The 27,770-nt window shown below is 41.7% G+C and overlaps 2 protein-coding genes across 2 annotated transcripts in view; one reads left to right on the top strand and one right to left on the bottom strand.

The window, feature by feature from the left end:
- LOC117477333 (zinc finger protein 850-like) overlaps positions 1–27,770 on the top strand; it is a 195,115-nt gene that overhangs the window by 104,817 nt on the left and 62,528 nt on the right. The gene's annotated exons all lie outside the window — the stretch shown is intronic.
- On the bottom strand, positions 25–27,462 carry LOC117477339 (zinc finger protein 420-like). Its single transcript, XM_034124020.1, has 3 exons — positions 27,230–27,462; positions 25,434–25,499; positions 25–1,731 (listed from the first exon to the last, which is right to left on the bottom strand). The coding sequence occupies exons 2-3, from the start codon at positions 25,464–25,466 to the stop codon at positions 361–363; spliced, it is 1,404 nt and encodes a 467-aa protein (XP_033979911.1). The 5' UTR covers positions 25,467–25,499; positions 27,230–27,462; the 3' UTR covers positions 25–360.

Raw genomic sequence — 27,770 nt, 5'->3', positions numbered from 1 at the left:
AAGAATAACTGTCCCAGTGATAAGTTAATGTCCAGGAGCCGCTGCTCGAAGTTTTCAGAGAATAAGAATAGGAAAATCAGCATAAAAAGTAAGCAGAGGCCAAAAGCCTCACCCATTTTATTTTGGGGAATTTAGTGATATTTAAAAAGCTGAGGAGGACCTCAGGGCTTGTTCAGGGACATAAAGCGAGACTGACTCTGTAAATTGAAGTCTGTTAGTCAGACTTCAATTCAGAAAGACTCAGGAGGAGGAAACAGCTAGCTTGGCTCTCTTAGTTGTTCAAAACGATGCAGTGTGGATTCGCTCGTGGAGTTTAAGGTGAATACTTTGAGAAAACTTTTTACTACACTCTTAACACCACTATCGTTTCTCTCCATTGTGAACCCTATGATGTTTTTGGAGATTACCTAATTCCGTGAATGTTTTCCCACACTCTTCACAGCAGTACGGTTTTTCTCCTGAGTGAATACGTTGATGTGATTTTACTTTACTTGATTGAGTGAAAGTTTTCCCACACTCTTCACAGCTGTACGGTTTCTCTCCTGTGTGAATACGTTGATGTGTTTTGAGAGCACTTGATGTAGTGAATGTTTTCCCACACTCTTCACACCAGTACGGTTTCTCACCCCGGTGAATACGTTGATGCGTTGTGAGATAACCTGATGTATTGAACGTTTTCCCACACTCTTCACAGCTATACGGTTTCTCTCCCGTGTGAATACGTTCATGTTGTTTGAGATTAGCTAATGTAGTGAACATTTTCCCACACTCTTCACAGCTGTGCGGTTTCTCTCCCGTGTGAATACTTCTATGCGTTGTGAGATAACCTGATGTAGTGAATGTTTTACCACACTCTTCACAGCTGTACGGTTTCTCTCCGGTGTGAATACGTTGATGTGATTTTAGTTTACCTGACTGAGTGAAACTTTTCCCACACTCTTCACAGCTGTACGGTTTCTCTCCTGTGTGAATACGTTGATGTGTTTTGAGACCACTTGATGAAGTGAATGTTTTCCCACACTCTTCACACCAGTACGGTTTCTCACCCCGGTGAATACGTCTATGCGTTGTGAGATAACCTGATGTAGTGAACGTTTTCCCACACTCTTCACAGCTGTACGGTTTTTCTCCTGTGTGAATAACGTGATGTTTTTTTAGATTACCTGATGTAGTGAACATTTTTCCGCACTCTTCACAGCTGTACGGTTTCTCTCCTGTGTGAATAAATCGATGAGTTTTGAGATAACTTGATGTAGTGAACGTTTTCCCACACTCTTCACAGCTGTACGGTTTCTCTCCTGTGTGAATACGTTGATGTGTTTTTAGATCACCTGATTGATTGAATGTTGTCCCACACTCTTCACAGCTGTACGGTTTTTCTCCTGTGTGAATACGTTGATGTGTTTTGAGATTACCTGATGTAGTGAAAGTTGTCCCACACTCTTCACAGCTGTACGGTTTTTCTCCTGTGTGAATAACGTGATGTTTTTTGAGATTACCTGATGTAGTGAACATTTTTCCGCACTCTTCACAGCTGTACGGTTTCTCTCCTGTGTGAATACGTTGATGTGTTTTTAGATCACCTGATTGATTGAATGTTGTCCCACACTCTTCACAGCTGTACAGTTTTTCTCCAGTGTGAATAAGAAGGTGGCGCTTTAAATCTCCAGATATTGTAAAGGATTTGTCACATTGCTGACAGCTGTGAAGTTTCTCCCTTCCTTTCGGTTTCTAGAACAGACGTACAGAGAAAGAGAAAAAGTAAATCTAAAAAGCATAAATACCTATACAGTTAACACAATACAAACTTGCTTAATACAAACCTTCAGGTAACAAAATACTTATTTTACTAATATAACTGTTTGTGTTTAATATATTTGTATTATATTTGATGCAGTAATACAGCAACGTTCTAACCAAAGTAAATACAGCAAAGTTCTACATTGGGAATGAGATGTCTGTAAATATTTTAACTAAATAAACTACCCAGTAATAAAACTTGTATAGCCCTTATTTGAATCATTAGGTTTTAAAAGTTGTAAAATGCACTAAAAGCTGAATCCAGATTTATTTTCTCTCTCCATTCATTCTACTGAGCCGAGTGAGGGAGATTGGAGTCGGGGCTTAAGGGAAAACTAAAATGCGCATGCTCTACGCTCTCAACAGCAAGGCATGATGGGTAATTTGTGACGTTTTGCTCTCGAGAATGTCAGGCCATTTTGTCTTCATGTGCCAATGAGCAGCTCTCATAACAATGAATGAGGCCTCTAGTCTCTGTTAATAAATTAAAGTATAAAGTTTGCATATTTGAAATTAAATGTTTAAAGAAAAAAATTGATTCTAAACATGACATTGACAATGTGTTCTCCTTTCATGAAAAATGTTCATATTCCCTCTTGTAAAAATTGCATATTATTACTATAAGTCTTTATTTATTTTATTTTAACTTTACATTTTTAATTGTTCATTAACCTGTTAAGCCCTGAACCTGTTTTTCAGGTTCGAAAATGACATTCCCAGAACAAATGACCCTATCTTCCCTTCTTAAAGGGTTAAATTAATAATCTTTTTTCTCAAAGTAATGATAAACCTGTGAGTTGGATGTAGAAAAGTCAGAACAATACAGATGTTTTCTATTTTAAAGAGAATTCAGATTGAACATAGTAAAAAACTGTAAATTATAGTGTCCGTCCAAAAATTCTTTTTTACTTATAGTGAAAACTACCCTTGGATGATGGTAAGGTAGACTAAAAGCTTTAGGAATCCAAAGTACAACATATAATAAGTACCCTGTATCAAGATTGATGCAAAACAAGTGACATTTGACCTTTTTAGAGAGATTTAGCAAAAAAACTCCACCTCTGAGGTGATTTGGGTGGAAATGGGGGTTTTACCGTTTATTGGTCGATTTTGGTGATTGACATCTCTTTCTGACCGTTAGAGCCAATAGAATCGAAGGGGAATTTCCCCACTCACAGATGTTAAAAGAAAAAGGTGGGGGCTTTGCGCATGCAGGTTTGCATCAGAGTGAACCGATCTCTCGCTCTGACATCTGCAAACGGAAAAGCAGTTTTATTGCTTATGGATTATCAGAAATCATTTCAAAGGGACACTGACACATTGGATTAACCTATGGATTAACTTCAGCAGCGATTTTATCGTTTTAATGCCATTGAAGACCACTTTTGACCAGACAACGACACAGGTAAGCCATGTTAGCGTTTTTAGCTACCTAGCGCCACATGTTTTGATGTCTGTTTTTGTTTATAAAGTCGCAAGTTCTTATCATAGAGGAATAATGTATGTACCCATCGATTCTGTGTCATCTCACGATGCGAATCGATGTGTTGGATGTGTAGAAAAGATAAATAATAAGGTTTTATGAGTGAGTTTCGGTGCAGTAATCTGTTAGCATTTTTCGCTAGTTGCTAATTCAGAGGCTCAGCGTTAGCATTGTGGGGTTTTTTTGGAAAAAAAAATAACAATGATCAGTTAGATGAGTTTCTTCCCGTTTCATGGATATAAAACATTCATAGTTTATTAAATATTAAGATGCCCTCAGACACTGTTTCCTCAGATGACGCGTTTTTCCCCCCGATATCGGGGCTGCGGTGTAGAAGAGGTTAAGTAAAAGTTGAACCTATGTGACCTCCTTCTCCCTCAAAGATAGAAAAGGGGAAACCACCTGATGCAGAGAGGGAGGAGAGAAGAGACTATAAAAGATGATGTGTGAAGAAAATGGGGGGCTTTTTAGGCTTGGAGGCTTGAGAGCTTGGGGGAAGTTTTTGGAAGCTGGATTCTGGGTCTTGGGCCCTGGGCCTGGGCTCTTTTAGATGGCTTTTTTAGGACATTTGACTTGTGAACCTGTTGCTTTTGTATTTTGACTTTGTGTCTTGTTATTTTATGGATTTTTGTAAATCCGCAATTTTTGTTAAAACCTTAATAAAACCTGTTTGTACTTAGTACATTTCGACCCACGTCCTGGTCTCTCTCTCGTGGTCTCTGAAGGTATCTGCTTGGTCTTAGAGTGAGGTAAGAACACCCTTCCTTGGAAAAGGCTGACATTCGTTGATCATTTGGATTTGAAATTGTTTAAGGGGAATAGGAACCCTGCTAAGGTTAAACTATAGTTTCACATTGGTTACTGTGGTTGATGCAGTTTTGATTGATGTTGAAATATGACATATGCTCTGCTGATGTGGTAATGTCACTGCTGTGATATTAATATTTAACTCTGGCTGGTAATGTCACTGCTGTGACATTAATGTTTTACTCTGGCTGTGTTTGATATTACATTTGCATTGTTTTAATTGGTATAACTGGGGATCAAAATTGGGGGTTAGGGATTGTGGGTCCTGAAGCTGCCCTAATTACCAAGGGGTCTCCCAACGACAAGGGTTTCTCCTCCAGGGGCAGTTTAGATACTGCTCTGGGGTTCTATCAGCCCACCAACACCTACTACACTATACACTCCTAGCGGTCGGACATCCGAGGCTGCAGTGCCTAAAATAGGGATACGACGGGCAGTTTGGTGTTAGAGGCCACGCTGTAAACGCCCCCCTAAGCAGATTACGTTGATCTTGCGTGTAGATTCTGGCGGGTTTAGTCCTAAAAAGATTGGACGGCTGTTCACCGGAGCCTTATCAGCACCGGAGTTCGGTATCGGAGACGGCCTACATATTAACATTGGTTGTATCGAAGTTAGATTCCTTTTCACAACAATGGAATTATGATCAGTAGGAATAGACATGGGACCTTTAAACTATGCCAATTTATTTTTACATTTTATTTGTTTGCAAGTTTGCAGAAAATAGGTCGGGTTGAGACACTGCTGTATGTATGTGTGTGTGAGAAAGTGTAACTGCTGTATATATATGTGTGTGTGAGAAAGTGTAACTGCTGTATGTGTGAGTGTGAGAAAGTGTAACTTCTGTATGTATGTGTGTGTGAGAAAGTGTAACTGCTGCATGTATGTGTGAGAAAGTGTAACTGCTGTATGTATGTGTGTGTGAGAAAGTGTAACTGCTGTATGTATGTGTGTGTGAGAAAGTGTAACTGCAGAGACAATCTACCTATTGGTTGTAGCAAAGCCTGTTAACACTTTGTGATTCACAATTTTATTTTGTATTTTTTATAATTTATAATTTTGTATAATGTATATTATTTATAACGGCTCAGGTCCATTAACCTGTTAAGCCCGAGAGACCCCGGTACCGGGGCCCTCCCGCAACATCTTGCAGGAAACAGTGTCTGAGGGCATGTTCATTTAATAAACTATGAATGTTTTATATCCATGTAACGGGAAGAAACTCATCTAACTGATCTTTTTTTTTTTGTTTAAAAAAAACACCCACAATGCTAACGCTGAGCCTCTGAATTAGCAACGAGCGAAAAATGCTAACAGATTTACTGCACCGAAACTCACTCATAAAACCTTATTATTTATATTTTCTGCACATCCAACCCATCGATCTGATCGTGAGATGACACAGAATCGATGGGTACATACATGATCACTCTATGATACAAACTCGCGACTTTATAAACAAAAACAGACATCAAAACATGTGGCGCTAAGTAGCTAAAAACGCTAACATGGCTTACCTGTGACGTTGTCTGGTCAAAAGTGGTCTACAATGGCATTAAAACGATAAAAACGCTGCTGAAGTTAATCCATAGGTTAATCCAATGTGTCTGTGTCCCTTTGAAATGATTTCTGATAATCCATAAGCAATAAAACTGCTTTTCCGTTTCCAGATGTCAGAGCTAGAGATAGGTTCGCTCTGATGCAAAACTGCATGCGCGAAGCCCCCACCTTTTTTTTACCATGTGTGTGTGTGGGGAAATTCCCCTTTGATTCTATTGGCTCTAACGGTCAGAAAGAGACTTAATTCGTCAAAATCGACAAAGGGGGGCCAGAGATATGGAAAATCCACCCAAATGACCCCAGGAGTGTTTTTTTTTTTGCTAAATCTCTCTAAAAAGGTCAAATTTCACTTGTTTTGCATCAATCTTGATACAGGGTACTTATATGTTGTACTTTGGATTCCTAAAGCTTTTAGTCTACTAACCCATCATCCAAGGGTGATTTTCACTATAAGTAACGGCCCGTCCACACAGCAGCGTTAAAAAAATCTTGGAGGTGGGCGTATCTGAAGCTTGGGGATTTTTTGCGAGCAAGGCACCAACAACCAATCACATGAATCTCCCGCCCCCGACATACGAAGCAAAAAAGCCCGAAGTAAACTGGATATAAACTCCCCAAACAGGCGAAAACCTACCACTGTCTCTGCCACCTCCCTCCATGCCTGGCTCCTCCGGTTTGTATCCCGGTAGGTAAATAGGGACTGGTCATAAAGCACCGGGTGATTCCCTCCCGCTAATTTCTCCTCCATTTTTTGGAATATGAGGAAATGACCTGCGGTATGTCTCTCCCAGCATACACGCGGTTTGATTGGCTAGCGCTTGAACTGTCAGATTTGCATACACGGGATTTGATTGGCTGACGCTTCCACCTCAGCTTCAAAAGTTGAACATTGATCAACTTTGAATCCTGAAAATCCTGAAAATCTCCGCTCTGCTGCCCACAATGCAGTTCGGCGAAAAGTGAGGCAAAGTGACGTCACCCCATTCAAAGTGAATGGGCAGAAGCGTTCCAAGATTTTTTAACGCTGCTGTGTGGACGGGCCGTAATGGTTTATTTTTGGACGGACACAATAATTTACATTTTTTTTTACTATGTTCAATCAGAATCTACTTTAAAATAAAAAAAATCTATATTGATTCTGACTTTTCTACATCCAACTCACAGGTTTATCATTGCTTTGAGAAAAAAGATTATTAATTTACCCCTTTTAGAAGAGAAGTTATGGTCATTTGTTCTGGGAATGTCATTTTCGAGCCTGAGACCTGCAGGTCAAGCCCCAAGCCTGTTTTTCAGGTCTCAGGCTCAAAAATGACATTCCCAGAACAAATGACTATAACTTCCCTTCTAAAAGGGGTACATTTTCTCAAAGCAATGATAAATCTGTGAGTTGGATGTAGAAAAGTCAGAATCAATATATATATTTTTTATTTTAAATAAATTCAGATTGAACATAGTAAAAAAAAAACTGTAAATTATAGTGTCCGTCCAAAAATAAACTATTACTTATAGTGAAAACCACACTTGAATGATGGGATAGTAGACTAAAAGCTTTAGGAATCCAAACTATAACATATAATAAGTACCCTGCATCAAGATTGTGACATTTTACCTTTTTAGAGAGGTTTAGCAAAAAATAACCCACCTCTGGGGTCATTTGGGTGGAAATGGGTGTATTTGCCGTTTCTCTGGAACCCATTGGTCGATTTTTATGATTGACACCTCTTTTGAACCGTTAGAGCCAATAGAATCGAAGGGGAATTTCCACATACACACACACGTTACCATTGAGGAGTGAGAGCTATGCGCACGCAGTTTGCCCAAAGCGAAACCTCTGAAAATGTTACGCTCTGAAAACTAGGTTTATTGCTGATGGATTATCAGAAATCATTTCAAAGTGACACAGACACATTGGATTAACCTTCAGCAGCGTTTTTATCGTTTTAATGTCATTGAAGACAACTTTTGATCAGAAAACAACAAAGGTAAGACATATTGCCGTGTTGGCTACGTGGTGTGATGTCTGTGTTAGCTTCTCATGTCGCGATCGGTCAGTAATGATCTCAATACCTGTCGAATCTGTGCAATCTCAGATTGCTAATCGATATCTTGTTTGTGCAGATACGATACGTAATAAGGGTATTTTAACGTGAGTTCTGTGCTAAGTGTGTTAGCATGTTTTTGCTCAGGGCTAATTCAGAGCCTTTGTTATTACCCTTATGTTTCGTTTTGCAAAAAATTGTTAATATTATCTGATAGCTGAGTTTCTTCCCGTTAAGTGGGTATCACACATTAATAGGTTTTTAAATGTTAAGAAGCCCTCAGACGCTGTTTCTTGCAGATGCGATTTTTTTCCACGGGGGAATGGGGCTTAACCTGTTAAGCACCAAGCCTGTTTTTCATGTTTCAGGCTCGAAAATGACATGCCCAAAACAAATGACGACAACTTAACTTCTAAAAGGGTTATATGAATAATTTATTTTTATCAAAGCAAGGTTACATCTGTGAGTTGGATGTAGAAGTGTCAGAATCAATATAGATGTTTTTTATTTTAAAGAAAATTCAGATTTTACATAGTAAAAAACTGTAAATTATAGTGTCCGTCCAAAAATTATTTTTTACAGATAGTGAAAACTACCCTTGGATGATGGGTTAGTAGACTAAAAGCTTTAGGAATCCAAAGTACAACATATAATAAGTACCCTGTATCAAGATTGATGCAAAACAAGTGACATTTTACCTTTTTAGAGAGGTTTAGCCAAAACCACCCCACCTCTGAGGTGATTTGGGTGAAAATGTTTTTTTTTTCCATATCTCTGGCCCCCCTTGCTCGATTTTGATGGTTGACACCTCTTTCTGACCGTTAGAGCCAATAGAATCGAAGGGGGAGGCCCCCCACACACACGTTGTGAAGAGAAAAGGTGGGGGCTGCGCGCATGTAAATGTGCAGCAGAGTGGACTGATCTCTCGCTCTGACATTTGGAAACGAAAAAGCAGTTTTATTGCTTATGGATTATCAGAAATCATTTCAAAGAGTAAACAGACACATAGGATTAACCCATGGATTAACTGCAGCATTGTTTTTTTATCGTTTTAATGCCATTGAAGACCAGTTTTGACCAAGGTAAGCCATGTTAGCGTTTCTAGCTCCACATGTTATGATGTACGCTTTCGTTTATAGCGTCGCAAATGTTTATCACTGAGTGTTGAGGTGGGCACCAAACAATTCTGTGTCTCCAGGGGACCCAAAACGAGTGGTTGGCTGTGCATCTAGGATAAGTAATAAGGGAGTTATTGTGAGTTTAGTTGCAGAGATAGGTTACATTTTTTTCGCTCGTGGCTAATTCAGAGGCTGAGTGTTAGCATTGTGTTTTTTTTTTTTGATTTGTTTTTTTAAAAAGATCAGTTAGCTGAGTTTCTTCCCGTTACATGGATATAAAACATTCATAGTTTATTAAATATTAAGATTCCTTAGACGTTGTTTCCGGCAAATGACGCGTTTATCCGCCCGGTACCGGGAGGATGGTGCGTAACAGGTTAACAGGTTAATGGAGATATCAACATTTAAATACGGCGATATCAAAACATAAAGTTTACATTGAAGTATTAGCAAGAGGCACAAGGTTAGTGTTAAAGGTCCCATGTCATGGCCATTTCTACTGATCATAATTCCATTGTTGAGGTCTACTAAAATAGATTTATATTGTGACATTTTCCAAACTCACATTGGTTTCTCATACAGCATCTCTGTATAGTATGTGTATTCACACTGTCCTAAACGGCTTGTTGGAGCTCCTGCCCCCCCTCCCTGTGAGCCCAGTGGCCGTCTGGGAGACAGCGAGACACAGCCCCGAAACCAGCGAGCACACACACCCGCAGCCTGGCTGGGAGTTTGTGTGTGTGCTCACACACAGACTCACCGCATCCCGCCGTCTCAGGGAGGAGAAATCGGCAGAGCTACAGCTGAGAAAAGATTGAGTGCGTGTGTGTGTGGGGAAGTCCGCGGATTGGTCCATTTTTACCAATCCACGGACTTAACGTAACGGCTCCACGGACGTCAATTTAATTATGAATTATCAATAATTTGTTCAAAGTGACAGACACATTGGATTAACCTATGGATTAACCTTCAGCCGCATTTTTCTCGTCTTAATGCCATTGAAAACAACTTTTGATCAGAATAACAGCAAAAGGTGAGCATATCTCCGTGTTTTGCTACCTAAAGCTACGTTGTATGTTGTCTGTATTTGCTTCCCCTGTCGCGAGCTCTGATCGCTCAGTGATGATACTTACATTTCTAGAATCTGTGGAATCTCAGCATGTTAGCTAAACTTGTTTGTGCAGATCCGATAAGTATATCGATCGATTTATACCTAGAGGTCTGTGCTAAGTGCATTAGCATGTTTTCGCTCAGGGCTCATTTAGACCCTTCTTGTGTTTTGTTTCGGTAAAAATGGTTCGTATCATCAGTTAGCTGAGTTTCTTCCCGTTAGGAGGGTATGACACACTCATAGTTTTTTTTAAATATTAAGAAGCCCTGATGCCCCTTTCACACCAACACAGTTCCCGTTCTAGCTCTGTGCTAGAGCTTTTCTGGTTCGGAACCGGTTCTTCTTTTCAGCCCCCCGTTTTGTTCACACAAAAGCCCGACTGGTGCTGCTGCGTAATGACGTCACCGTTTACGTAGCTGATTTTCTCCCCAACGGCGCTCACTGTTGCTTTTAATCATACAAAGCCAGATTAAATTAAATAACGACTTCTCCAACATTATACTTTTCTCCAGAGTGCCGTGGTTCATTGTTTATTAATGTGTTACAGCGGCATTTACCGACTGCTGCAGTGCTGGCTGATCTTCCACGGGAGTTTATTCTCCCGTTAACTCACAGCAGCGGCCGCTGTAAAGTATTCACTGTCCGACTGTCACACAAGCAGCTGATACATATCCCCAATTCCCCATAAGTGAATGTGTGTCAGTCTGAATTGACGCTGTTTGGCATCACAACGCTGTTATGAAAGTTTCTCTGGTATAAAATGGGTGATGTTAGCATAGCAACCGAAGCTAAACTGACTATAGCTTGACTACTTGTTGCTATTCCATTGTGGCATAAGCCATTTTCTTCAGGCACATTTTACTGGCGTATTTCTCATTATGATTCTACTTGTGATAGTCGGACATGACAACCTGTGCAGCCCATGTATTGATTCCATCCGACAGCTGCTATAATACAAAACAAAACCAAACGTCTGCCTGCTCTCCACAATGATCAATAACAGCGAACGGATGGTCAAAGTAAGGTACAAATAAACAGAATCACACGAAGCCTGGTTAGTGTTGCCTGACTTTATAAAGTGTGTTTTTTTTGTGTGTGGTTGCGTTCTAGTCGCTTTGCACAGCACTATTGCTTGTTACAATTTTTATTTGCCGTACTCGCCTTTAACTGTTAGCTCAGGTTAATCTCGCCCCCCGCCGCCGTAAGCGTGACGTATGCGGTTCTTGCTTCTAGACCGACAATTTTTTGGTGCTTGAAACGAACTGGATTCCAGAGCTTAGAGGCGGCTCCGCTGCGGTGTGAACAGGAAAAAACAGTGCTTTTCAGGCTCTAGCTCCGAACCGGCCCTGGAACCGCGATGGTGTGAAAGGGGCATGAGACAGTGTCGAAAAGAAGAAAAAAAAAAAGCCCCGTCACCGGGGTCTTTGGGGCTTAACCTGTTAAGCCCTGAGCCTGTTTTTCAGGTCTCAGGCTCGAAAATGACATTCCCAGAACAAATGACCATATCTTCCCTTCTAAAAGGGTTAAATTAATAATCTTTTTTCTCAAAGTAATGATAAACCTGTGAGTTGGATGTAGAAAAGTCAGAATCAATATAGATGTTTTTTATTTTAAAGAAAATTCAGATTTTACATAGTAAAAAACTGTAAATTATAGTGTCCGTCCAAAAAATATGTTTTACTTATAGTGAAAACTACCCTTGGATGATGGTAAGATAGACTAAAAGCTTTAGGAATCCAAAGTACAACATATAAGTACCCTGTATCAAGATTGATGCAAAACAAGTGACATTTGACCTTTTTAGAGAGGTTTAGCCAAAAACACTCCACCTCTGAGGTGATTTGGGTGAAAATGTTTTTTTTTTCATATCTCTGGAACCCATTGGTCGATTTTGATGGTTGACACTTCTTTCTGACCGTTAGAGCCAATGGAATCGAAGGGGGAGTCCCCCACACACACACTCATTGTGAAAACAAAAGGTGGGGGCTTCGCGCATGCAGGTTTTGCAGCAGAGTGAAGCGATCTCTCGCTCTGACATTTGGAAACGAAAAAGCAGTTTTATTGCTTATGGATTATCAGAAATCATTTCAAAGAGGACACAGACACATTGGATGAACCTATGGATTAACTGCAGCATCGTTTTTTATCGTTTTAATGCCATTGAAGACCAGTTTTGACCAAGGTAAGCCATGTTAGCGTTTGTAGCTACCTAGCGCCACATGTTTTGATGTACGTTTTCGTTTATAGAGTCGCGAATGTGTATCATGGAGTGTTGAGGTGGGCACCCACAGATTCTGTGTCTCCAGACGATGCTAATCGATGGGTTGGCTGTGCATCTAGGATAATTAATAAGGGAGTTATGAGTGAGTTTAGGTGCAGAGATAGGTTAGCATATTTTCGCTCGTGGCTAATTCAGAGGCTCAGTGTTAGCATTGTGGGTTTAAAAAAAAAAAAAAAAAAAAAAAAAAAAAGATCAGTTAGCTGAGTTTCTTCCCGTTACATGGATATAAAACATTCATAGTTTATTAAATATTAAGATTCCTTAGACGTTGTTTCCTGCAAATGACGCGTTTATCCGCCCGGTACCGGGGGGGCGGTGCGTAAGAGGTTAACAGGTTAATGATCAATCATTATAAAACATATCATATATATTATTCTGAAATGGACCAATCTGCACAATGACTACTTTAACTATATTTTGTAGATAATACTTTTCTACTCGAGTAAGATTCTGAATGCAGGAACTGATGCGCCGGTGAAGATGGCCGCATCGTCTTTTGGCTCCTCTCCAACTTTGCCCCTTTTCGTATTTTGTGCGTATTTATTTTACTTTTGCCGTTTTACTTTTAACATGGTTCGCAACATGCAAGCCGACCGCACCTACTCGGCTATACAATATAGCAGAGAGGAACTTCTTCACATTCGAAACTTCGTGGACAATAATAACCCTCCGACAGACAATGGAGATTCGCCATGGCTACCTGTTGCTGTCCTACCTGAGAGACGCAGGAGGAAGACCAAGCGAGGGTGCCGGGCCGGGTTGCTGGTCAGACTGAGGAAACGAGAGAATCGACCCCCTCTTCCGAGTATTCTTCTGGCTAATGTTCAATCCATTGAAAATAAGCTAGATGAACTCAGAAGCCGGATTGCTTTTCAACGGGACATTAAGAACTGTAACGTGTTAATTCTCACTGAGACTTGGCTCAACCCCGCTATCCCGGACTCCGCCATTGTTCCTGACGGATTCACTATTTTTCGTCAGGACCGGACTGCTAACTCGGGGAAAAGTAAGGGAGGCGGTGTGTGTGTAATGACTAATAACAACTGGTGCACAGATGTGAAGATTATTTCTTCGGACTGTTCCGCTCATCTAGAGCACCTCATGATCTCATGCCGGGCTTTTCACCTGCCGAGGGAATTCACATCTGTTGTGATAACAGCAGTGTATATCCCGCCGCAGTCGCTCGCCGACAACAACACGGCACTCGATCAGCTGTTTGGGATTATTGATAAGACCGAGACTTCACGGCCAGATGCGGCGTTCGTTGTGGCCGGAGATTTCAACACCGCCAACATGAAGAAGGTTTTGCCAAAATATTACCAACACATCAGCTGCCCGACGCGCGGGGGAAACATACTGGACCATGTTTATTCCCCTTTTCGACATGGATATAAGGCTCTCCCTCGCCCTCCCTTCGGCAAATCAGACCACATCTCACTGCTGCTGCTGCCTGCTTACAAGCAGAAACTTAAAAGGGACAGACCGGTAACAAGGACAGTACAGCGATGGAGCGAGGAGTCAGATGCAGCACTGCAGGATTGCTTTGCATCTACGGATTGGAGTGTGTTTGAGGACAATAACATCAACACACACACGGACACTGTCATCTGCTACATTTGGAAATGCATCGATGACGTGGTACCGAAGGTTACTGTACGAACATTCCCAAATCAAAAGCCCTGGATAAACGGCGAGGTGCGCGGCAAGCTGAAAGAGAGATTTGGAGGAGTACAGGAAATCTAGGTATGATCTCCGGAGAGCAATTAGCAATGCAAAGAGACAGTACAAAGAGAAGGTGAAATCTGACTTCAAAGGCTGTAACACCAGGAACATGTGGGCGGGACTAAGAACAATGACAGACTACAAAGGAGCAGCGGGGGGTGCTGCGGGAGTGTCTGCGTGTGCATCTCTCCCAGATGAGCTGAACAGTTTTTTTGTACGCTTTGAGAGCAGCCGGGCTGTGGAGGTACAGAGGGACCAGGAGCTACCCTGCCCTTTTGTTTTAAACAGGGCAGATGTGTGTAAATCCTTTAAAAGGGTTAACCCACACAAGGCTCCTGGACCTGATGGCATCCCTGGCCGTGTTCTCAGGGTGTGTGCAGTTCAGCTGGCAGAGGTGTTCACAGACATCTTCAACAGGTCCCTGCTGCAGTCTGTAGTCCCCACATGCTTCAAACACTCCACTATCGTTCCTGTCCCGAAAAAGACAATCATCACCTGCCCCAACGACTACCGCCCAGTAGCACTCACCTCCATCATAATGAAGTGCTTTGAGCGGTTAGTCAAATTATTCATCACCTCCTCCCTCCCTGAATCTCTGGACCCCCTGCAGTTTGCCTACAGAGCAAACAGATCCACAGACGACGCCATAGCCCTCACCCTCCACACTGCCCTCTCACACCTGGACCCGAAGAACAGGAACACATATGTGAGAATGCTGTTCATTGACTACAGTTCAGCATTCAATTCCATTGTGCCCTCCAAGCTGGCCATCAAGCTCAGAGACCTCGGGCTCAACAGCGCCCTCTGTGACTGGATCCTGAACTTCTTGACGGGCAGACCCCAGGCAGTGCGGGTGGGAAACATCACATCCTCCACCCTGATTCTCAACACCGGTGCCCCTCAAGGCTGCATGCTCAGCCCTCTCCTCTACTTCCTGTTCACTCACGACTGCGTGGCCACACACAGCTCCAACACCATCGTGAAGTTTGCTGATGACACGACCGTCATCGGCCAGATCACAGACGACGACGAGACGGCGTACAGAGAGGAGGTCAAAAACCTGACATCTTGGTGCCAGGAGAACAACCTCCATCTCAACATCAGCAAAACAAAGGAGCTGATTGTGGATTACAGGAAGCAGCAGGGAGTGGGACACGCCCCCATCGCCATCAATGGGACTACGGTGGAGAGAGTCAAAAGCTTCAGGTTCCTTGGGGTCCACATCACTGAGGACCTGACATGGACTCTTCACACCACCACCAAGAAAGCTCGACAGCGGCTCTTCTTCCTCCGCAGGTTGAGGAGGTTCAAAATGGATTCCAGGATACTCTGCAACTTCTACAGGTGCACGATAGAGAGTATCCTCACTGGCAGCATGACGGCCTGGTACGGCAGCTGCACCGACCTCAATCGTAAGGCTTTACAGAGGGTGGTGAAAACTGCACAGCACATCACCAGGACGGAGCTGCCATCCATGGAGGACCTTTACTCCCAGCGGCTCAGGAAGAAATCACTACGGATTATCAAAGACCCCCATCACCCCAGCCACAAACTGTTCTTTCTGTTGCCGTCTGGCAGACGTTACCGCAGCATCCTGACAAAGACAAGAAGATTCGAAGACAGTTTCTTCCCGCGGGCAGTGAGACTGTTAAACAATTGAACTGCTGAAACAATTTCAAAACATTCATCTGCTACTTAGTAATATGTATCTAATATATATCATTCCAATAACTTGTATATAGACTCGTACTGCACTATTCCACATACTCACTTTATTATTTATTTTAGAACTATTTTTCTTTTTGTATTACTTTTACTATCTGTATTATTATGTTGCAGAAGCCTGTGACCTAAGATTTTCAACGACATAATTACTCTGTAGCTATGTTAGTTTGACAATAAAGAACCACACACACACACACACACACACACACACACACACACACACACACACACACACACACACACACACACACACACACACACACACACACACACACACACACACACACACACACACACACACACACACACACACACACACCACACACACACACACACACACACACACACACACACACACACACACACACACACACACACACACACACACACACACACACACACACACACAGCTCAGGAGAATTGGATGTTCTGTCTACACCTGTTGATGTGGGGCTAATGCAGGATTTGCTAGCTTGATGCTACTGGCATTTAGCGGCAGTGACTCAACAAATTGCCTCTTAAAATGTATCGTCAGCAATGTATGACAAGCAGACTGCTTGTTTAATGTTAGACTCACACCAATAGCTCAATATGATCATAACACGATTGCTTTCATATCAGAGATCAGATGAGGTGGAGCTGCCTCCAGCAACAGAGAATGAGGCAGAGAGAAGCAGCACAGGGTTGCAGCAGGTATGTTATATGCTGTAAATCTGATTTTGTCAGAAATCGGGAGAAATGCGGGAGAAATATGACCCCGGGAGGAAACCGGGAGAGGGCAATGAAATCGGGAGTCTCCCGCGAAAATCGGGAGGGTTGGCAAGTATGTACTAGTCAGGTGATTTAAATGTATCAATGAAAGGAAGAAGTGTAGGCTACATGATAAGAAGGGAATACAGTTTGAATAATAGTAATACAGTACAGTGTAACACTGTACTGTATTACTTTTTAATGTACAAATACTTTGTTACTGTACTTAAGTATAATTTTCAAATATCGCGACAAGCAGCACAGGTCCGGTCACAGGATGACAGGATTCGACCAAACTTGGCTGTCAGAGAGTACATACTCCTCCTGGCTCTACAAGACAGAACTAGGTAAATAAATAAATGTATAAAATACATAAATATACCAATAAATGAAATGCAGAGTACATAAAGAATGAATCGGAATTATTACAATTTTCTGTTTTGGATTTAGGAATGTTCTGCTGAATATGTAGGCAACACAAACAGGGGGTTGTGAGAGGAAGCCAGACCCGGGCCTTTATAGAGTCACCCTGCCAGTCCTACAGAAAGGACAAACTTCATGTTCATATGGCATCTGAGCATCACAAAATAGCCTGTCAGCGCCAGTCGGGTTTGACAACAGGTACAAATGATTGATAGATAGATAGATAGATAGATAGATAGATAGATAGATAGATAGATAGATAGATAGATAGATAGATAGATAGATAGATAGATATATAGATATATATATATATATATATATATATATATGCTATTTAAATTATAATTGTCTCAATAACAGACAGACAGAATTGTGCTCCTTGATAATGATGATACATTTCCTTTCAGGCAACACCGTCCTTGCGTCATTTGAGCCAACAGTTGTCCTGGAGCATGAGGCTGTGGTGGGGGCATTGAAGTGCTTATATTGGCTCATCAAGCATGAAATAACCCACCACACAAACTATCCAGCCTCGCTGGAACTGGCTAATCTTTTGGGCTGCACCTATTTCGACAAGCTTAATGTATGCTTTTTTTTTTATTATGTTAAAAATACGTTTTGTATTTTTTTGTTAGTTTTAACAGATCGTTATATTGACAATTATTTGTATGTTTTTATGGCATAATAATACATTTGTTTAATAATTAATATGCATTTAAATGTCCAGCATCTTTGAATGTAACATTTTCCAACTATTTTTCAGATTGGCTACAAAACCAACTACAGATCTCATCGAATAATAGACGAGATGTTAGAAATTCTTGCAACAGTGGTTGAGCAGCCCATATTAAGGGCCATTGCTCTGTCAAAAGCGATTGGACTTGAAATAGATGAGACCACAGATGTCTCTGTGTGCAGACAAATGGACATCCATGTCAGGTAAGCGTAATCAAAGTGTAACATTTCATCGACTAATAGCATTTCAATACATAGTTTGAGGGGATAATTTAAATGTATATATGAAATGTTGTCATATGGACATAGATACTTGGACCAAGAGGGGAAGCTCTGGAGCCAATTCCTGGATCCGATCTGCCTGACTGACAGGAAAGCAGATTCAATAGTGTTGGCTCTCAAAAACATTATTCAGATGAAGGGCATCCCTGTACATTTAATCTTTGGATTAGGAACTGACGGCGCTGCAGTTATGACAGGTAGGTCAAACAGGTGTTTTGTATTCAATTAAACTGGATTTTGAATATTTCTTTCTTGTTAAATTCATTAACAAATATATTCAATAGGAAAACACAATGGGGTTGCAAAACAGCTGTCCAACGAATGGCCATGGCTCCTCAGTGTCCATTGTACTGCACATAGGCTGGCTTTAGCCTGTAAGGACGCATCAGAAGATGTGCCTTACATGGCAACATTCAGAGACCATTTGGAACAGCTCCACCTGTACTTCAGGAATAGTGCAAACCGCTCTGCTTCTCTGAAGGCAGCTGCAGAGGTTCTCGGTGTGTGTGAGCTGAAAGTGAAGGTAAATATTTTAAACCTCAAATAAATTGAGATTTGAATATTTATACTAATTTTTTAAAACAACTGTTTTATCTGTCATTATTAGCAAGTAAAGGACACACGGTGGCTCTCAACATGAGGCTGTAAAAAACCTCAGTAAAAATATCTCTGCTGTACTGGGAGCCTTGGCAGAGGAAGTGGAGACCCGTAAATGTCCTACTGCTAAGGGACTCTACTCATTCCTTGCCACCTATCGCTTCATTGCCGCCCTTCACCTGCTAGCCGATGTGCTTCCGCACCTGGCACGTCTCTCTAAGCTCTTTCAAAGGGAGGACGTCATGTTCCTGGCAATCAAAGAGCAGGTGTTTTTACTAACCCAAATCATCTGCTATATTTTAAATTCATGTTGATTTTGCAAAACATAGGTTATCACAATTTATCTTTTCATCCGAGTCAATTTGGTTAATTTCCTAGGTCCCCGTCACACTGGCATTGCTAAAGGGCATAAAAGATTCTGGGGGTCATCAACCGGGCTCACACTTGGCCAGACTAAATCAAAGTCTTGATGACCCTTTGGGACTGGGTGCATTCAGCATCTCTGCCGAACAGGAGAGAGGAAGAAGAGGCCAGGATAATACAGGGGGCAGACCGCAGTATTGGCAAATATTTCAATCACAGGTATGATTATGTAGCTTTTGGCTGACATCATTGATGTAACTTTAATTTAGACTTAACAGGTTACTGACATTTTTCCCCCACTGTTTGATGAGGTGATGGATCTGTATTTGGATGGCCTGATTGCCATCTTGAGAGGCGGTTCAGTGAGGTTGGAGTCTTGGCTGCTTTCGGAATACTGGGTCCACAATCAGCTACACTCCCCAATGATATTACACACACACACACACCTGAGGACACTGGTGGGGAAGTTTTGTTCCGATGTCGATTTCGACACAGTCCTTGAGGAATGGGCTTCTTTCAAGTCGTCTCTGGTCCTCTGAAGGTAACTTTAAAATGTAACATTCTCACATGACATTATCATGAACAATGCAGTGTGTTAATCAAATGAACCTTTTCAGAACAAGACACAGCTGGACATATTGTCAGACCTGTCCTCAAAATATGAGGAGTTTGGGGTCCTGTACCCAACCATAAGTCAGCTGGCTGCCATTGCCCTCACTGTCCCAGTCAGCAGTGTAAATTGCGAAAGGGACTTCTCCACCCTGAACAGGGTAAGAAATACCTCTCACAATGGCATTTGCTGTTTTAAGTTATCAGTATTTTTAAGCGATCAGCGATCACTTTTAAAGCTTAACATTGAATTTATTTGCAGGTCAAGACAAACATCTGCAACAGGCTGCAGGGGGACCATCTTGCAGCCTGCATGCGTATCTCAATAAATGGGCCAGAGGTGTCGGACTTCCCATACCAGGAGGCACTGGAAACCTTCTTCAGAAAACCCAGGAAGATCCACTGTAGCAAAAATAATTGCACACTGTGTGGATAAACACAGTGTGCCAGGATGTTATACTGCATCATTCGGCATGCTTTTCTATTTCCAAATGTATATCTGATGCACTTTTGTTGTATAAAGTCAAACTTGAATTTTTGTGTGTAAATATGTGTTAATTAATAAGGATGGTGGCATTATCGTTGCTGTGGTTTCTGCATAGAGTTTGTACTGATGTTGTGTTAATATTTTAATAAAAATAATACGATATTACGACGGCTTCATGTGCGCAAATTACATTAATAGACGTTTTTAAATTAATTTAAAAATCGTTTTTGTGTCTGACTTGTTTATTTTCTGCAAATTTGACTCGGATAACGACTGACTTTCATTTTAATTTGTGAGTTTAGTGTTTTTGACCCGAAGAAACACTGATGCATTAATCAATAACAATAATCCACAGCTCCTCTCTCTGCTCCAGAGGATAAAAACATTTCAAAATTAAAAAAAGAAATTCCGGTCAGCACCCTGCCAAGGCAGTAAACCTAGGGGAAACACTGCTGACCACAACATATTACTAGACTGACTAGAAAACTGGGTGGGACTTTCGGCAACAGTTATTAATTGGTTTGAATCCTACTTAACCTGTTAAGCCCCAAGCCTGTTTTTCAGGTCTCAGGCTCGAAAATGACATTCCCAGAACAAATGACCATAACTTCTTCTAAAAGGGGTACATTAATAAACTTTTTTCTCAAAGCAATGATAAACCTGTGAGTTGGATGTAGAAAAGTCAGAATCAATATAGATTTTTTTTATTTTAAAGTAAATTCAGATTGAACATAGTAAAAGAAAATGTAAATGATAGTGTCCGTCCAAAAATAAACCATTACTTATAGTGAAAACCACCCTTGAATGATGGGATCCAAACTATAACATATAATAAGTACCCTGTATCAAGATTAATGCAAAACAAGTGACATTTGAGCCTGAGACCTGAAAAACAGGCTTGGGGTTTAACAGGTTCTCAAACCTTTATTTATCCAGATTGTCCCTTGAGACCATAGATCTCTTTTTCAAGGGAGACCTGCAGCAATTAGGTTCCACAGGTTAAAGGACAGAAAAAAGGTTGTAAATACTATTTTCTGTCTTTCACTTTTGTAAAGCACTTTGAAATAAAACTTGCCTTGCCTTACTCTCTACACCAGGGGTGTCAAACTCAAGGCCCGGGGGCCAAATCCGGCCCGCGACTTCATTTCATGTGGCCCACAAGAGCTCTGAAAGAATATAATATGTTTATTATACGGTTACATGCCGCTTTACAGAAGCACGTTGCCCATAAACTACATGTCCCACAATGCATCTCAAACTTTACTTTTTTCTCAGAATTTGACTTTTTTTCCCAACATTTCACTATTTTTTCTCAAAATTGTAATTCTTTTTTTGGATTTTGACTTTTTTCCCCCAGAATTTGGCTTTTCTTTTGAAATGTTATTGTAACATTCTCACTGAAGAGACTTGCAATTATTTGCCCTAGACTTCATACGTAGTTAATCATGAAGTTATTCCCCTATCTGATAATAATCCAATGCAAAGGCAATAATGTAATATAATACATTATTTTATACATGTTAAATATTTATATATGTATTTTTATATAGTCTTAAAGTTACAACCGGCCCTTTGAGTACAGCCATAATGCTGATGTGGCCCGCGATAAAATTGAGTTTGACACCCCTGCTCTACACTGATGATTGTCGTACCAACACACCACATCAATTCATAATTAAGTACTCTGATGATACTGCAATAATATCTCTGCTAAGTAACACAGACGACCCTGAGCTGCACCAACAGGCTGTAAATCAGGTGGTCGAGTGGACTGATAATGCTCTTGAGATCAACACCAAGAAAACTGAGGAAATCGTTTTTGGCTCACCATCTGACTCCCATAAAGTCCCCATTGTCATCCATACAGATCAAATCAACCGCAACCCGCAACTATAACCTTGCTTCGTGCAAGTGACAATTGTTGTCGTCTTCTCTGTGAACGTTTTTATCGCTGTTCTTTTGCCATTTTGAGATTTAAATTTCCAGCGGAAAGCTAACCAGGAAGTGTTTTAGCACACCACGTGACGCATCTGAACGAATCACGTTGTCAGAAATTGACACCAGCCAATGAGATTTAGTTTTTTGGTTTAAGACCCCTTTGTACTTTCATGATTGGTTGCTGATACAAAGGAAATGACCATATTTGGATCTGATGAGATTGTGCAGGAGAGACGGAGCTTTCCAACGATACCTCTGATTTCATGGTGCAAACAGCGGTCGCGGCAACCCCCCCGTTGACAATTCACGTGGCGGGGATAGCCAGTCTCTGGCACAGCTATTTTGGGGGTCGCGGGCTGAAAAGTTTGGGAACCCCTGTTCTACAGTACTGCAATGCTACCTGGTACAAGTGTTTGTCAACAGCTTTAAAATCAAAACGGCTCCACCTGTTAAAAATCTGCTCAAAGATTGTTGGTCACCCTGTCAGAGACTTTCTGACTCAGCAGACCATAATAACCTGAGAGGCTGTCCAACAACATCATTTGGGACTCAAAGCATGCTCTGAACAGAGAATATGAATTGCTGCCATCTAATGGAGATTCAATAAAGTCAGACTGAAGCATCCTTTGTGCTCCAGTCAGTCCTCTCAGTAAACACAGAGCTGAATCCAGATCAAAAGCACGCTGAAGGCTCTTTGAGCAGGTTGTCTCTCACTGATCCTGCTGTTATGTTAAATGTTTGTTTGTTTTTCATGTATTGTGTCTTGATATTTGTTTATGTTGATGTTACACATGTTACACATTTCATCGGACTGTTCCGCACAGCTAGAGCACCTCATGATCTCATGTCGGGCCTTCCATCTGCCGAGGGAATTCACATCTGTTGTGATAACAGCAGTGTATATCCCGCCGCAGCCACTCGCCGACAACAACACGGCACTCGATCAGCTGTTTGGGATTATTGATAAGACCGAGACTTCACGGCCAGATGCGGCGTTCGTTGTGGCCGGAGATTTCAACACCGCCAACATGAAGAAGGTTTTGCCAAAATATTACCAACACATCAACTTCCCGACGCGCGGGGGAAACATACTGGACCATGTTTATTCCCCTTTCCGGAATGGATATAAGGCTCTCCCTCGCCCTCCCTTCGGCAAATCAGACCATATCTCACTACTGTTGTTGCCTGCGTACAAGCAGAAACTTAAAAGGGACAGACCGATAACAAGGACAGTACAACGATGGAGCGAGGAGTCAGATGAGGCACTGCAGGATTGCTTTGCATCCACGGATTGGAGTGTGTTTGAGGACAATAACATCAACACACACACGGACACTGTCATCTGCTACATTGGGAAATGCATCGATGACGTGGTACCGAAGGTTTCTGTACGGACATTCCCAAATCAAAAGCCCTGGGTAAACGGTGAGGTGTGCGGCAAACTGAAAGCGCGCACTCTCGCGCACACAGCGGGAGATTTGGAGGAGTACAGGAAGTCTAGGTATGATCTCCGGAGAGCAATTAAAAATGCAAAGAGACAGTACAAAAACAAGGTGGAATCTGACTTCAAAGGCTGTAACACTAGGAATATGTGGGCGGGACTAAGGACAATGACTGACTACAAAGGAGCAGCGGGGGGTGCTGCGGGAGTGTCTGCGTGCGCATCTCTCCCAGATGAGCTAAACAGTTTTTTTGCACGCTTTGAGAGCAGCCAGGCTGTGGAGGTACAGAGGGACCAGGAGCTACACTGCCCTTTTGTTTTAAATAGGGCAGATGTGTGTAAATCCTTTAAAAGGGTTAACCCACACAAGGCTCCTGGACCTGATGGCATCCCTGGCCGTGTTCTCAGGGTGTGTGCAGTTCAGCTGGCAGAGGTGTTCACAGACATCTTCAACAGGTCCCTGCTGCAGTCTGTAGTCCCCACATGTTTTAAACACTCCACCATCATTCCTGTCCCCAAAAAGACAATCATCACCTGCCCCAACGACTACCGCCCAGTAGCACTCACCTCCATCATAATGAAGTGCTTTGAGCGGTTAGTCAAATTATTCATCACCTCCTCCCTCCCTGAATCTCTGGACCCCCTGCAGTTTGCCTACAGAGCAAACAGGTCCACAGACGACGCCATAGCCCTCACCCTCCACACTGCCCTCTCACACCTGGAACCGAAGAACAGGAACACATATGTGAGAATGCTGTTCATTGACTACAGTTCAGCATTCAACACCATTGTGCCCTCCAAGCTGGCCATCAAGCTCAGAGACCTCAGGCTCAACAGCGCCCTCTGTGACTGAATCCGGAATTCCTGACGGGCAGACCCCAGGCAGTGCGGGTGGGAAATATCACATCCTCCACCCTGATTCTCAACACCGGTGCCCCTCAAGGCTGCGTGCTCAGCCCTCTCCTCTACTCCCTGTTCACCCACGACTGCGTGGCCACACACAGCTCCAACACCATCGTGAAGTTTGCTGATGACACGACCGTCATCGGCCAGATCACAGACGATGACGAGACGGCGTACAGAGAGGAGGTCGAAAACCTGACATCTTGGTGCCAGGAGAACAACCTCCATCTCAACATCAGCAAAACAAAGGAGCTGATTGTGGACTACAGGAAGCAGCAGGGAGAGGGACACGCCCCCATCGCCATCAATGGGACTACGGTGGAGAGAGTCAAAAGCTTCAGGTTCCTTGGGGTCCACATCACTGAGGACCTGACATGGTCTCTTCACACCACCACCATCACCAAGAAAGCTCGACAGCGGCTCTTCTTCCTCCGCAGGTTGAGGAGGTTCAAAATGGATTCCAGGATACTCTGCAACTTCTACAGGTGCACGATAGAGAGTATCCTCACTGGCAGCATGACGGCCTGGTACGGCAGCTGCACCGACCTCGATCGTAAGGCTTTACAGAGGGTGGTGAAAACTGCACAGCACATCACCAGGACGGAGCTGCCATCCATGGAGGACCTTTACTCCCAGCGGCTCAGGAAGAAATCACTACGGATTATCAAAGACCCCCATCACCCCAGCCACAAACTGTTCTTTCTGTTGCCGTCTGGCAGACGTTACCGCAGCATCCTGGCAAGGACAAGAAGATTCGGAGACAGTTTCTTCCCGCGGGCAGTGAGACTGTTAAAAAATTGAACTGTTGAAACAACATCAAACATTCAACTGCTACTCAGCAGTATGTATCTAATACCTAATATATATATATCATTCCAATAACTTGTATATAGACTCATACTGCACTATTCCACATCATAACTTTATTTCATTTTTATAACTATTATTATTTTTGTATTGCTCATGCTCTTATTGTTATTATGTTATGTTATTATGTTGCATTGTTGGAGAAGCCTGTGACATAAGATTTTCAACTGCATAATTACTCTGTAGCTATGTCAGATTGACAATAAAGAACCTTGAACTGCTGTGATGCAAGTCACATTTCAGACTTGATCTGACCATTAAAGTTTTATCTTATACAACAACGTTCTAACCATCTAACCATATTGGGCATTCATATTGTATTTTCTAAACAGGTTGTGATCTTTCATTTGGGGATAACAGTGATAGGAATATATTGTGATGAAGTGCACACTGACCTGAGCTCCAGGGGTCTCTTTGTTCTCCTCCATGCTGCTCTCAGAGCTCCTTCTCCGGCTGTGTCTCTGAAATAATCAACACAACTACAGCTGACACAAAACAAGATAACTCAATACAACCGACAGACACAACAAAACTAATCTACAGCTACTTCTTAGGTTCATAGCAGAGGTGAGAAGTAACTAAGTACATTTACTCAAGAACTGTACTTAAGTACCATTTAGAGGTACTTTTACTTTACTTGAGTATTTTCCATGTAATGCTACTTTGTACTTTTAGAACAGTTCAGAGGTACATGGTGTACTTTTACTCCACTACATGTATTTAATACCTTTAGTTACTTTACAGATGTGGATGAATGATGTGAAATATAATCAAGTGTTAAATCAGACTTTAGTTCCACCTGGAGTAAATTCACAAGCTACCCTGCAGTATACAAAGTCATTCAAACTAGCTGCACCTTTACCAGCTTTGAGAACACTTTAATGATCAATCATTATAAAACATATCATATATATTATTCTGAAATGGACCAATCTGCACAATGAATACTTTTACTGTCGCTACTTTAACTATATTTTGATGATAATACTTTTCTACTTTTACTTGAGGAACAATCAGTGGTGTTTTCTCCTGGAGTCCAAGGGAAGCCAGGCTTCCCCTGTTTTTTTCGGATTGTAGTTATAATTTTAATAAATAAATAAAAACTCTTCGTTTAGTTTCGGTCATTCTTCTTTGCTGTGTGTTGCTGCCGGTGTTGTGCCAAATTATGCCCCCCTGTCATGAAATGCCCCCCTTAAAAATATGCTGACAAAGACTATGTAACATTTGTAAACATATATTTTGATTATTATATGACAAATATGTAAAATTAAACAATACATTTTAAAGCACGTGTATACAGACAGGACGTAACAATAACAAAAAAAAAAGATTTAAAAAAAAAACTGAAAAGGAAGTGACGAATGAATTTCGACACCACTACCATCAAATACGGAGCGAAAAGTTTAACCACAAGAATCAAGACTATATGAGCTACCACTAAACAACTCACAGTCTGAAAATTACCATTAATAAAAACCCTGAACGTTTACTTTTCGTTTTAAACATCGTTTTAAGGTGTAAACGTGTCATTTAGAAATGCGCGTTCCCGTGACAAGGGGGGCATTTCATGACGGGGTGCATAATTTGGCACAACACCGGCCCATCTCTCCCCCATTCTCATTGAGTATTTTACAAAGAGGGAAACAGCGCCCCTCTAGATGTTATGGTAAAACAGTAGATTGCACTCACTGTTGCGAGAGGAGGCCAGCCGAAATTGGCTTCCCTTGGTGAAAAAAATGGAGGGATTGACCAATCAGACGAGGCTCACGTCATGCCCTTGCCAACCTGTGATTGATCAGGGCCATGCCAAGGGAAGCCAGAGGCGGCTGGCTTCCCTTGCCTCACAATCCAATCAAATCGCATCAACTTAGTGGTGCAATGACGCGTCCTAAAACCCGGAAGTGCTGCGCTTTTACTGTAACAGAATATTCCTACACTCTGGTACTTCTACTTTTACTCAAGTGCAAGATCTGAGTACTTCTAAGTACTCAAGTACAAGATCTGAGTACTTCTACGTACTCAAGTACAAGATCTGAGTACTTTTACTCAAGTACAAGATCCGAGTACTTCTGAGTACTTCTAAGTACTCAAGTACAAGATCTGAGTACTTCTAAGTACTCAAGTACAAGATCTGTGTACTTTTAAAGCGACCCTGCAGTATAGTCATTAAAAAAAAACACACACACGTTACCTCTCTCTCTCCTCTTCGTCCTGGTTCTTCACTCTTTCTTGCAACGTGGTATAAAAAGCTACGAACAAAAAACGGCAACAAAAACACGGTGTAACGGATAAAAGCACGGACAAATCACCCTCCAGGGATAACCTAACTCTTTGTATGTGTTTTAAAAGTCTCTTAAACACATTACATTCGGTATAAAATCTGCATCAACGTCTGTTTGCAACGTGGAGCTTCTGAGGACCGGAAGCTAGAAACGGACCACCGCAATGCATCATGGGATTTTAGTTTTTCTTTTAAACATAATTTCACTGCCCCCTGTGGTGAAAAAACTAACGGTATTAAAATAAATAATTACATTATTATTAATAATAATAATAATCATAAAAATAACAATATATACACATGGGACAGATTTTAAACATTGGGAAAAATGTTTTTGTTTAGAATAAAAGGCATAAAACACATCCAGTAAAAGATAGGATAAAACACCAATGAGAAACAGCTACAAACTCACCTCCTCCTCCTGCCTGTCGGAAAAGGTGAGTCTTTAGCT

Source organism: Trematomus bernacchii, unplaced genomic scaffold, assembly GCF_902827165.1.
Source record: "Trematomus bernacchii unplaced genomic scaffold, fTreBer1.1, whole genome shotgun sequence".
Classification (NCBI taxonomy): domain Eukaryota; kingdom Metazoa; phylum Chordata; class Actinopteri; order Perciformes; family Nototheniidae; genus Trematomus; species Trematomus bernacchii.
Note: the sequence above shows the minus strand (reverse complement) of the source record. Positions and strands in the feature narration are given on the sequence as shown.